The sequence below is a fragment of the Trichomycterus rosablanca genome, chromosome 12, assembly GCF_030014385.1.
Source record: "Trichomycterus rosablanca isolate fTriRos1 chromosome 12, fTriRos1.hap1, whole genome shotgun sequence".
Lineage (NCBI taxonomy): Eukaryota > Metazoa > Chordata > Actinopteri > Siluriformes > Trichomycteridae > Trichomycterus > Trichomycterus rosablanca.
The window spans coordinates 15,131,859-15,145,171 of record NC_085999.1 but is presented as its reverse complement, the minus strand read 5'-3'; the positions used below and the strand labels follow the sequence as shown (position 1 = coordinate 15,145,171).

Below are 13,313 nucleotides of genomic sequence, written 5' to 3'. Positions count from 1 at the left end.
TTAGGACCTGAATGTCCAATTTTCCAAAAGCTACCCAGATACTTTTACCTTTATTTGGAACAATACTAAATACAATATAAGTAAATAAGATGTTCCTTTTTAAATAAAATACTTGCTTGACATTCTTTCAGCTCAGTCCTGAAGGCAGTATGTTACAAACAGTGTTGTGTTCTGTGTCTGTAGTTTCAAGAAAAAGTTAACACTAAATAATGGCTGCAATCAACATTACGTAGGCTACTTTTAAAATGTAGTCAGGCCTACATTCAAATAAGTACAGAACACGTTCCGCCTAAAACAATGCTCAAACCACTTAATATTGATCATTTATTGGCAATCTATCCTTGAAAGTGTAGTTATAATGTTAACTAAATGATAATGTAAACCTTTCCCAAAGAAGTATTCTACCTAATATGACTGTAAGTGTCTTGCTCAGTAAAAAGCACACACAGTCTAACCTTGCTTTTCTCAAGAATGATCTGTCACTGTGAACCACTACCCAATTCAATTAAGATTGCCCTGAGAGAAGAATCGTACGAATACACTCACTGACCACTTTATTTGGTACACCTATATGGAACATATATTTGTTAATTATTGTAAAAACTACACCTACCATACAGATGAACATTGTCAGAATGCTGTGTCTGACTGTAGCCCATTTGTTGCTCTCTACACTTCGTCACCAGTGTACCACATTTATAATTTGAAAGGGGTTCTTCTTGGGCTACCACTAAACAGATGCTATTTGTGTGGAACATTTTCACCACAGCCAGGCCACCTTGTCCATGCTTTTGAAATTTGAAACATGTAAAGAAACTCATCTTATAAAATATATGATATATAGTATTATATGTATATGACCTAAACACATAAATACATAACATACAGTATAATGTATATAGTAACATAATATTACAAAAATACAATTAACAGGATCTTAAGATCTTAAGATGCCTATTTTTCCAAGAAAATCCCCCATACAAACATTATTTCTTCCAAGGAAAGTTCTATTTTCCAATCTGAATTATGAATTATTATTAATCTAAAAAAGTGCTATTAGTTTAGGTGAGATGTGTCTGTTATTATATGATGTATTTATTGACAAATACAAGTAATTTCAATCTTTCTAGAATCTTTCTTTTTTGGATTTTCTCCAACAATACATTTGAAATGAACTGTTGTTCTGAGTCATTTATAAATGCATTTAACACTAGCATGTTGTAAACACTTTTAAAATCCAAACAAAAGCTGTTATGCATACAAGGCTGACACAATTTTGTTTATATTTTTAAACAGGTTTCCATGTGTACCATAAGATCACAGTCTGGGTACCAGTGACATGCTTGCTGATTGCTATTGGCCTAGTGGTTGGAGCCATAATGCATTCTGTAAATGAGAAGCCCCCAGCTGTCCTCACCTCCAGTGTCTTTTTTCTCTATATGCTGCCACCCATTGTTTTGGACTCAGCCTACTTCATGCCTACTCGGCCCTTATTTGAAAATTTGGGCACAGTTATGTGGTTTTCCATTGTGGGAACCTTATGGAATTCTGTTGGTGTTGGCATCTCTCTATATGGTATCTGTCAGATACCAGCCCTTGGCATTCAGGATATCAACCTGCAGGAGAACCTACTCTTTGCCTCGATTATCTCAGCTGTAGATCCAGTGGCAGTGCTGACTGTTTTTGAGGATGTCAACATCAATGAGCAGCTGTACATTGTGGTATTTGGCGAATCCTTGTTTAACGATGCCGTCACTGTGGTAAGTGAACTTCTAAAAGCTAGGTTTTCGACATAATAAAATGGAAGCAACCTTTTGTGCTACTTAGAGTGAGAGAGCAAGGGAAAATTGTTAACAGTGTGGGCTTTGTTCAGCTTTTTCTGAGGTCCAGGTTTCATTTTATTGTGTGTTGTGGGATTTTTAAACTGCCATTGAAGTTTCAGTTCTACAGAACTACTACAGAACAGAACTACAGCACACTCATTTAATGAAACACTTCTTACTTAACACAATGTACTGACAGTAATCAAATCAAATCAATGTTTATTTGTCACACACATAAGTCATACATAGTGCAACTAGCAACTGTCAGAGTAAGGTAGAATATTGTGTATTTAGGAATACATAACTATGAACTACATGAATAACTATGTATTATTTAGAACTACATCAAAATAATTATTACATATCAATAAAATATTCAGAATACATTAGGTATACACCTTAAAAAGGCACATTGGATACATATAAGTCACAAAGGTTCTTAATGTTATTGGCAAGGGTGGTTCTGGGGATCAGAAATGTTGCATCCACCGAGCTCCCCAACATATAATATTACATTACTAAAATACTAATTTCTCCCAATGATTATTATGCTTAAAGGTACCATCATGCTTAGAAATAGAATGGATACATTTAAAACACACTAGGTTATTTAACCATTCAAATTGTATGTATGCTTATAGTAGTGGTTCTAGACCATGTGAGGTGGGGGGCACGCAGGGGCCAGAGGCTATGTTAGAGGGGCCAATTACTTTCTGCCCAAATGTGCATTGTAGGCATTAAGAAGAAACAGTCGATATTCAATAGAATTCAACATTTTATTTATGCAGTTTTCAGTCTAAAAACCCCTTAAAACGGTCCGACTGGAAAATGTGGGTTACTTTGGTGTGCAGCTTTGTCGCCGTGTGTTCGCAAGAGTGAGGTGACTCACTCATTAGGGGGGCCGTAGGGGGGGCCATGCTGGTTGTCACAGGGGCACTGGCCCCCGCTGCTTCCCCCCAGAACCGCCACTGCTTATATGTATATTTATTATATTATTATTATTTTCATGTTAAAATATTTACAAAAAATCTAGATAATTAATATTAGATTAAACTAAGTACTTAAATTTTAAATACTGCTTTTAAAATGTATCCTGAAATTGATAATTGAGAATGCTAGAACTGCTTGTTTAGTTACTGCTTAACTGCTGTTACACATTCTTCATAGTTTGGCATTTACTACGTATTGTATGAGTATGAGTAACAGGTCTTTTATCAGTTTTAATTATTTGTACTAGAGATGCATGAGTACCGATACTGGTATCGGGTATTTGCCCGATACTGCGCTCATTAACTTGTACTCGTACTCGCAAACAAGGCTCCGATACTAAACATCCGATACCGTGTGCCTAGTGCACGTTGCTGCGTTATGCCTGGTTCACACTACACGATTTTTGCCCTGATTTTCGCTCGGCGACTGGTCGGCGCTAGATTTGCCGGCTCGGGAGCAACTCAGCGTTCGCTCGGCAATCAAAACTCGGCTCTCGATCGCTAAGTGTGAACTATACAACAACTCGATCCGACCCGCTCGCCGAGTTTTCTAGATCTAGAGTTAGATCAGAGCGGTAGAGAGAATCTACGGCTCTGCGTCAGATATCTGATCTGAGATGTGCGACTGGGAATGAGTGCTATGTCGAACAGCCAATGAGAGCACAGGATACGGTGTGAGGGGAAACGCAGGAGAGGAGTGTAAACAGGTGGGACAGGGGGATAATATAGTTTATATCAGAATACACCGGCACACACACACGTTTTACAGTATTTCTGACCTGATCGTTCTCTACAAAACATAACAACAAAATACCAACATTGCAAAAATATTTATTAACCTCCAACTCACTATAGAACAATCCATGCTATTCGTGTTGCCAAATATATATTTTTCCTACTTGATTTCATCACATCAGCGCACAAACACTTTGATCACTCGCTACTTGTTGACGTGCATTTTTGGACGTGGTATCATTAAACTTCTCGTCACTTCTCACATGTGTTTTTGTTTAAAAAAACGGTATTCTAAATAGGTATTGGTATCGGTATCGGTATCGGCAAGTACAAAAATACATGTACTTGTACTCGTACTTGGTTGGGAAAAAATGGTGTCGATGCATCCCTAATTTGTACAAAGCAAAAACGTTTTGCTTCATAAGGTGAAATGTTGTACTTTGGATAGGAACTTGGCCTTCATGTAATTATATAGCAATTTTTAACTGCACATAATTGTAATTGTGATGAAGTAAAACAAGGCATAGGACAATTTCATTCTCGGTCCCGAGTCTTAAAACTGTTGTATTATTTGAAAGGCATTAGTGAATATGTATGATCTGTACAATAGCATTTCAGAACAGTACCTGGCTCTTAGCAAATCTATTGTTCAGCACAGCACCTGACAACAAGGGCAAACATTTGACCATGGCAGAGCAGGTGTGGCCACCCCCTGGGAACAAGCACAAACACAAAAAGCAGGCTAGGAAAATGCCATTAGACATAGACAAACAGAAACTCTTAACCATATTTGTTAAAAAACAATGCTTTTGTTTAGGAAGAATTTTTAACATACTTTTATAAGTAGTGAAAAGTCTGCAGTGGCATTAACATCAAATAATTATCAATATAAAATGAAGTGTAATAATAGAATAATAACACTTTATGGCTGAAAGTATGTGGGCATGACCATGACCATAATCTTGCTAAACATCCCTTTTCAAAACATAGGCATTAATATGCAGTTGGTCTTTAACTGCTTTCACTCTTTTGGGAATACTTTTTTGGGCATGTCTGGATAAATAAGTGCCTGTCAAAAAACATTTGCCAGGCACTGATGTTGGATAAGAGGCCTGGCTTGTAATGGCTGTTACAGTTTCATTCAAAGATCTTCAGTGGAAATCAGGTCAGGTCTCTTAGGCCACAGTAGTCCTTTTACTTAACACCCATCAAAATGTATCTTTTATTGTGACCCAGAAACGTCTAGAAGCAACAAGAGCTCACCAGCAAAAAAAGTAGGTTACATGAGCTCCAAACTGACAAAAAAAACTTGAACAAGAGCTGCATAAATTGGTTTACAGTTGCAGACCAGCCACAAACAAACTAAAATAATGCTCCTGCACACAAATAGCTGAGTTTGCTGTGGAAGAACATGACTGACTTAGCCACTGACTGGGAAAGAAACCCAGCCCGAACCCTACAGATCATCAGCCAAGATCACTGCCCGTCCTCACTAATGCTCTTGTGAATAACCAAAGGGGAATTCCTGTAGTCATGTTTCAGAATCAAGTGGACAGCCTTTCCAGATTAGCAGAGGCTGTTATAGCATCAAAGTGGACCAACTACATATTAAAGTTAATGGTTATACAAATACATGTTGTTACTTATTTACATTTATGTTAAGGGTTAAGGGCGCTTCTTAAAAGCCCAACAGTGGCAACTTGGCAGTGGTGCGGCTTTTACCAGCAACCTTCTCATTACTAGTCCTGTGCCCTTACCACTGTGCTACCACTGTCCCAGTGCATTCATTTTTGGAAGAACGGATTGTCAGTATGTGATGCCTTTTTAATGACTGTGTTTTTCATTAGGTGCTGTATAATCTCTTTAACCATGTGGCGATGTTGCCAGTGGTGGATGCTGCAGACGTCTTTCTGGGTATGGCACAATTTTTTGTGGTAGGTCTTGGTGGAATACTCTTTGGCTTCCTGTTTGGCTTTGCAGCAGCGTTCACCACTCGCTTTACATGGAAGGTGAGAGAGATCGAGCCCCTCTTCATCTTTATGTACAGCTACCTGGCCTACTTGGTGGCTGAGCTCTTTTCCATCTCAAGCATCATGGCGTGAGTAAAGAATCACATGGCACACACACAAACATATTCATAAATACAACAAATTACATTATAATAAGAGCTTGTATATTGCATACACTACATGAAACCAGTGACTGTACCACTATTACATTATTATATCAGGATTGTGACGTGTGCCTTGACCATGAAGTACTACGTGGAAGAGAATGTGTCCCAGCGCTCATGCACCACCATTCGCCACGTCATAAAAATGCTTGGCACTGTTTCAGAGACACTTATCTTCTTCTTTCTGGGTGTTGTTACTATAACAACAGAACATGAGTGGAACTGGGGCTATATCCTCTTTACTGTGCTCTTTGCTGAAATCTGGAGGGGTGTAGGTAAGGCATTTCATATTTATTCATGATACATTCATTCTGTATTTGTTTTTGTAATCATTATTTGATTAAGGTTCTCTTGTATAGTAACAATATTGACAAAAGCCTTGGGACACGCATACACATTTTTCAAATAATGCGTTTCAGCCACAACAATTGCTAACAGTTGTACAAACATTCGATTGTATAAAGGAAATGATATGCTTCTGCAGCTTTGCCTCAACAGTTTATGGAAGGCCCTTTCCTTCTCCGGCATGACTGTGCCCCTGTGCACAAAGCAAGGTCTATAAGGACATAAAGTTAAGCTTGGTTTAAAGTAATTCCAGTGGCTTGCACAGAGCCCTGACCTCATCCCCACTAAACAGCTTTGAAATTAACTGGAACATCTATTAAGGCTTTTTTGACAAACATCATTAATTGCTCTTTTGACTGAATGGGCACAAATTTCCACAGTTATTTTTCAAAGTCTTGTGAGAAGCCTTCTTAGAACAGAGGATATTGTTATAGCTGAAAAGATCATGTATTGGCATGGGATTTCAATATGGCACTGCCATAAGATGCCACCTTACTAACAAGCCAGTTAATTAGACTTCTGTCCTGCTGAAGCTGTACTGGTTTGTTTAGGTGCTGTTATTGTGAAATGGAACAACAACTTCACTGTGATATGTTAAGGCACATACGTTCTTAGAATGGAACTGTCAAGACTCAAAGCATACAGCACAGAAAATGGTCTGTTCATGGTTCTAACAACCACTACTGATTCCCAAATTGCCTCTTTTAGTGGAAAGATTTATGGGAAGCTGAAATGCCTTAAGTTTATAGGAATGGTGTAAATCACATACCCATTGTAGGGAAGGAACTGAGCATTTGGAAGTCTGATTGATTAATCTGGGTTTGGCAGATACCAGGAGTATACCTTCTGCCTGATGTAATAATGGTGTAGGCCTTTCTTTGATAATTTGGAAAGGAAAATATTAATTCTACAGCATGTAATGTTATTTTAAACAATTGTGCATTTTCAATTATTTGGCAACAGTTCAGGAAAGATCAAATTTGTTTTTTGTTTTAGAATTACTTAAACTGGACAATCAAAAATTATAACTGGTATTATATGTAGTTGTACTATTTTCTGTGATTTAGCAAAACCAACAAAATGATAAATCTCTTTATTTTCTTGGTCTGTCTGGATAAATCTCTGCATTAAATCTATGTCTAGTTTACTCTACTATAACCTCAAAAACCTCTGTTGTTTTCCAGGCATCCTGGTCCTAACACAGATAATTAACCCATTTCGTACCATCCCATTCAACTTTAAAGAACAATTCGGTCTCGCCTATGGTGGCCTTAGAGGTGCTATAACATTTGCATTGGCCTATACTCTTCCAAACACTATTCTTCGCAAAAACCTTTTCGTCACAACCACAATTGCTGTCATCCTCTTTACAGTGTTTATCCAGGTAATTACTAATTACAAGATTTTCTACCTTATTATTCAATTGACTGTTTTATTTAATTGAATGACTGTATTACAACAATATTACAGTCTTGATAGGCATGGAAATTAAGTTGCTGCAGCCAATGCAGTTCTTCATGCATTTAAATATACATATCTCAATCTTTTATTAAAAGACACAAAAAACATAATAATTCAATATAGTGCATTATGTTTGGCCTTAATCATTATAACATTTAAATATATTATGTTTTAATTTATTTGTAGGGCATCAGTATAAGACCTATTATTGAACTGATGAATGTACGGAAGACAAACCGTAATCATGGGACTATAAACGTTGAGATTCACAAAAGGGTAGGTAATTTAATTATGACATCTTTTTTATTTTATGTTAAAATTAAATAATTGCAGAATCAGCTAAACTCCATGGAATAATCAATGGTCATAATCAAGCTTCACTGACTTTTAGTTAATGGAACACATCACTGCTGGAATAGAGGATGTATGTGGACAGTGGAGCCACCACTCCTTAAAAGACAAGTAAGTTTTTGGATCGTTTGAGTAGGAAATTTCAGTAGAAGAAATCTTAACCAAGCAAATTTTTAAATAGGGTGTATAGCACTTTCGCCTCACAGCAAGAAGGTCCTGGTTTTAATTCCCATGCATGTTCACCCCGTGTCTGTGTGGGTTTCCTTCGGAAGCTCCGGTTTCCTTCCACAAGTCCAAAGACATGCGGTTAGGTTAACTGGAGGTACTAAAATTGCCAAAGGTGCTTGTGTGTGTTTACCCTCTGACAGACTGGCAACCTGTCAGGGGTTTTTCCTACCACTTCTCCAGTGAATTGGACCCACTGCTATCCTGAATAGGATAAAGTGATGATAAAACAGGCAATGAATGAATGAATGAATGAATCATGCTGGGAGATACGACTTGAACTAAATCAGCTTTCAAGAAATGAAAGCTTTTATTGTTCCTATATTTTACTTGCTTGATTTTGGGTGGACTGATGACATTTAACCAACGCAGATGCCTTTGTATTGCCAAAAAGCCAACATCCTTTGACCTCACCAGCACCACCTTTTGCGGAAATCATCACACTTTTTACCAACATATAAATATGTAGAGTCAACATTTGTCAAGAAAAAACAGTAAATAATAATTCCTCAACCTAACTGCAGCTACATAGACAGATAACACAAGAAAATTAGAATAGCAAGAAACAAGACATATTAATCTAAGTAAATTTAATCTGAGTAATACATGTGATGTGCTACTGGGTTATCAGATCTAAGATACTTATATGTATACCTTAAAGGTTTTATGCTATAAATATATGGAGTGATTATGTATATGTGTGTATGAGGAAGTGTGTATGTCATGGGACTGGTTATGAATTTTGTAATTTTTTTATCTTTGAAAGGTTCATGAGGTTCAATAACCGTGTTATCCGTAAAATTTTAATCCGTGATAACCGGGCCGAGTCGAGTATTGTGGCTCTTTACAAAAAGCTAGAGCTGCAAAATGCCATGGAGATCCTGGATACAATTACTGGAGACCTCAGTGCAGCACCTTCAGTCATCTCCCTTCAGTATGTCTGTTTTTATTACTGGCATCTTTGTAATGTCCTATTATTTTAGCTCAAAGTTTATTGTGATGTCCTTCGGTATGTGTTACAGAGAAAAGATAAATTCTGATAAACCTAGGAAGACATTCTTGACAGCTGATCTATTCGAAATGCATGACATTCTGTCAAAGAACATGTATAACATCAGAGAAAGGGTATGTTCTGAAACACTTCATATTAATATTATACTTTAGGTTAGCTTTTAATTGTTGTTAATTTATTCTTATTAGATCTGCATATCTTTAAATAACTTTAAACAGTCAATTTACTTTCATATCACTTAACAGCACACAGCAGTTAGGGTATCAGACTAATAACCGAAAGGTTATAGATTCATGCCCCGCTCCTTTTTGATTGGGCACTTGAGAAAGGCCCTTAACCCTAGAATACAACTAGTAGAATTGGATTCAGTCACAAAAATGCTGTTAATAATATTTTCAAAATTATGATTTTTGAGTAGTTTCAACCAATAACTGTCCCGATCAATATCCCATAGATAATGATAATTTCCCTTTGTTGAGGGTAAAAGATAAGTTTAGTGGTCCAATTTCTTTCCCTTTCTGATTTACATTCTGACATGTATTAGAATCCCAACACATAGAATGGGTTTTTGAGTCTTGTTTTTTACCAGCATGATTTACACTGATCATTATCAAGACAATGGTTGTTTAACTTTAACCAATAGTTGTTGAACAAGTTTAACCTCAATTTCATAGTAAGAGAAAAAAAGTTTCAGCTAGTAAAATGACTTTGTTAAATGCTTTTTGTAATTTTTGTGATCTTATGTCTCTGTCACAGACGGTGTCTTACACCAATAAGCATGCCTTACCCAATGACAGTAGAGCCAGAGAGATTCTGATCCGACGACACACCAGCATCCGACGTAGCCTCAGACCTAAAAGAACCCACGGATCGGTAAGAAAAGATTGCAGTATTATACTTGCTTGGGCACCCTTGAACACCATTCTAAAAACTTATTTAACTAGCAAATGAACAAATAAAGGGGTTTCCAATATTTTCACTGACCAATTAACTATATTTTATAAATACAAATACATTTGGTTATGCCTACCATCACATTTCTTCTTATTGACACTTTTAAATGATTGGGTTATTGAAGATATTAATAGTACAATATGTGGTCACCATTATCTGATTTTCCTCTTCATGAAGCTTCATACATTGTCAGATAGATATGGAGTAAATGCACATACACTCGTTGCCACGTTGTTGTAGAGCATGCAGAATGAAGCCTGGCAATGTCTTGCTGAAGTAATCATGGACTTCCCAGGGAAAGGCATCGCCTTGATGGCAGCATGTGTCACTCTAAAACCCCAATATGCACCTCCATGTCAGTGATACCTTTGCATATGCAAGTCATCCATGACTTGATCCCTTTTGTACCTTTTACTCATAACAGTCTGGATGGTCCTTTTTGTCTTTTGCATGGAAAACTAGATGCCTAGTTTGGGCTCATCTGACAACAGCACACACAAGTTCACAATCCTAGATGAACTCAGGCCCAGAGAACTGCATTTCTTCGGAGAATTCATAGAGGTTCAGGTTGCATTTTTTTGATGCAGCAGCAAACTGTGTTACGGTTGAAGGTTTTTTTAAATAGTCCAGATATTTATCACAGTAGCATAATGGTTTCCCATGCAATGCTATCTGAATGCTTGAATCTCACATATTCAGCGGTGGTTTCTGACCTTGCCCTATGTGGACTCTGATTTCTCTGGATTCTCTGGAGTAAATGACAATAAAATACAAATACAAATATTAAAATACAAATATTAATGAAGGTCTGGACACTTTTTAGTAAGTCTATTTTCTTTAACACCTATTTCGTGGTTGTTTTAAGAATTTTTCTCTGCAGAACATCTTGTAGTTATAAGATGTTCATGAGACATTTTAAGATCTAACCACTGATCAATAATGTTTCAGGTCAGTCATGTCAGACATATAAATGTCATTTTACAAGTTTCAGCATTTCCTGAAGTATAAATGGTGGAGATTAAAGTAATTGGTGTTTTTAGATCCTTTCCTTCTGTCAGCCTCTTTTTCTTGTCCAACTGTCCCATTTGCTTCCAAAATTATCCGACACTTTTTGGATTTCGATTTTTCCATCTCTCATCTGTTTGCTGACACACAACCCCTGTATAATAGATCCACCACCATTATTAACAGTTGGCAATAGTTGGCAATAGCTGCTTCCAGGCTTTTCCAGTCATACCTTTGAAAACTGTGGTCAAAGCTGTCCATTTTACTTGAAGTTTATTTTTAAAGTAAGTTTAATGTTGTCTAATTTTATTATGTTTCATGTTGTTTACCAGGATACAGTCCGGACCCCAAAATACTTCTCTTTGCCTGTGGGTCAGAGTTTGAACTACCGATCTGCTACTGAAAGAGCAAGTGCAAATGGTAAGAATCCAACACGTACTACTGCATGAAAGACAGACTTTACATCAAATGTATCATCATTATACTTTGTGAAGGCAGAAGCAGTGGTTGCATCCCATATTACACACTACCATAGCAAGTAGTTTATACTGTTAATACAAACTATTAAGTACATAGACTGCAGTCTGGGATGCAGCTGGTACCGTGAATATAAACTGAATTACGTGAAGAGGGAAGTTCTCTGCCATTTGTGCAGATAATTCAATTAAAGTGTAAAAATAACAGACAAACGTTAGATAAATTGTCCAGTTATAGCATTGTGGCCCTTTTTAAGCTGATAATAAAATAGTGATTAAGTGGTTGATTGTCACCATTTACAAAAAAAGATTTAGCATTGTGTCTACATGTCTTGATAGATGTTTTTATGTGTCAGGATGCTACCTGTGTTTTCTGGTATATGTCAGTATGACATTTCAGAGAGTAAGTCTTAATTTCACAAATTAATATATAACTATAGAAAAGTGGCAGATCATGTACTGGACTACTGGATTAGAAGGTCACTGGTGTAAGCCCTACCACTATCAGCTTGCCGTGTTGGGCACTGAGCAAGGCCCTGAGCCCTAATTGCTTAACCTGTATTCACTAATCTTTGGGTAAAGTTTTCTGCTAAATGCCATACATGTAAACTGTAATTTTATCATAGGCAATACTGAATTTTGAACAAACAGTTTACCTACATGTATAACACTTTTGTAACTGTTCTTTACTTTTTGTCAGAAGTAACAACAAGTCTTCTCAAAATACAATTTATATTCAAAGTTTGTTGGCTTTTTAAAATATATATTCTGGTTTTAAATACAAACATAGAAAATACAGAAACTTTTGGATTATTATGGTGGTGTAATAACATAATGAAAGTATTAATATCATATTAATATCCTCTATTTTTCAGATGGTGCTGATTCTGCATTAAAGCCTAACTATCCATTACCCAGACCTAGATTTAGGCAGCCTCCACAAATTCTCTCCAAACCCTCGACGACTCGTAGGAGACTGGAGCCATTTCAAGAAACGTATTCTGCAGAGGTCACTGTAGATGAGCCGAATGAAGAGCAGAGGAGCCGTACCCCATCAAGCAGGAGCTCCAGCTTTGCTCAGGCCAGGTTTTCAGCAAGATATCAGCACATTTACCAAAGCACCAGTGACCGTGAGGCTGATGTTGAAGAGCCACACACTGCATCTCTATCTATGCAATGGACTCCTGAGCCACCTGAGCGAGGCAGTGGGGAAGTACAAAATCCACTGCTAAGCAGAACACAGTGGAAGCCACAGGATCTACATGGTCCACCGAGATGATAAGAACTTTAGGTTTAAAAGTAATGTGACTGGAATGATGACATGAGGAATGTAATGCACTGCTGTACCTGGACTAAAACAGGATTAACCAGTCACAGGGTGTGACTTAGAGTTCGCCTACAGGCGTTCCTTCATTGTCTTACACTGAGTAGAGGGCTTTGCTGGGCTTTTAGTATATTTCAGCAAGTTTTGTGTTCCTATTTCATTGAGAATATTTAATAATACACTAGGGTGCTGATTAACCTAATTAAAAAAAATGACACTAATAATTGTTTTAGCAGTTTATATAGAATAGCAACATCTAACCATTATAATTTCTGGAATTTGATGTTTATTAATTATATTTATTTTACAATTATGTTATTTTATTATGTTTTTGTTTAATGGGATCTGCCGTGTTTCCAGCAGCACTTAACTGGTGTTTTACCTGCCTGTTTGTTTAGTGCAAAGTTGTATTTTTGATATTAAAACATCTTATTTGTGTG

The 13,313-nt window shown here is 36.9% G+C and overlaps 1 protein-coding gene across 1 annotated transcript in view; it reads left to right on the top strand.

Moving 5' to 3' along the window:
* The window catches only part of slc9a2 (solute carrier family 9 member 2), a 17,898-nt gene extending 4,585 nt beyond the window's left edge, over positions 1-13,313 (top strand). The window contains exons 3-13 of the mRNA XM_063005329.1: positions 1,297-1,760; positions 5,395-5,645; positions 5,778-5,995; positions 7,250-7,449; positions 7,713-7,802; positions 7,918-7,988; positions 8,869-9,036; positions 9,125-9,227; positions 9,871-9,987; positions 11,406-11,493; positions 12,425-13,313. Coding sequence (XP_062861399.1) covers positions 1,297-1,760; positions 5,395-5,645; positions 5,778-5,995; positions 7,250-7,449; positions 7,713-7,802; positions 7,918-7,988; positions 8,869-9,036; positions 9,125-9,227; positions 9,871-9,987; positions 11,406-11,493; positions 12,425-12,828 — 2,174 coding nt within the window. The 3' untranslated portion in view covers positions 12,829-13,313. The remainder of the gene's footprint in view (positions 1-1,296; positions 1,761-5,394; positions 5,646-5,777; positions 5,996-7,249; positions 7,450-7,712; positions 7,803-7,917; positions 7,989-8,868; positions 9,037-9,124; positions 9,228-9,870; positions 9,988-11,405; positions 11,494-12,424) is intronic.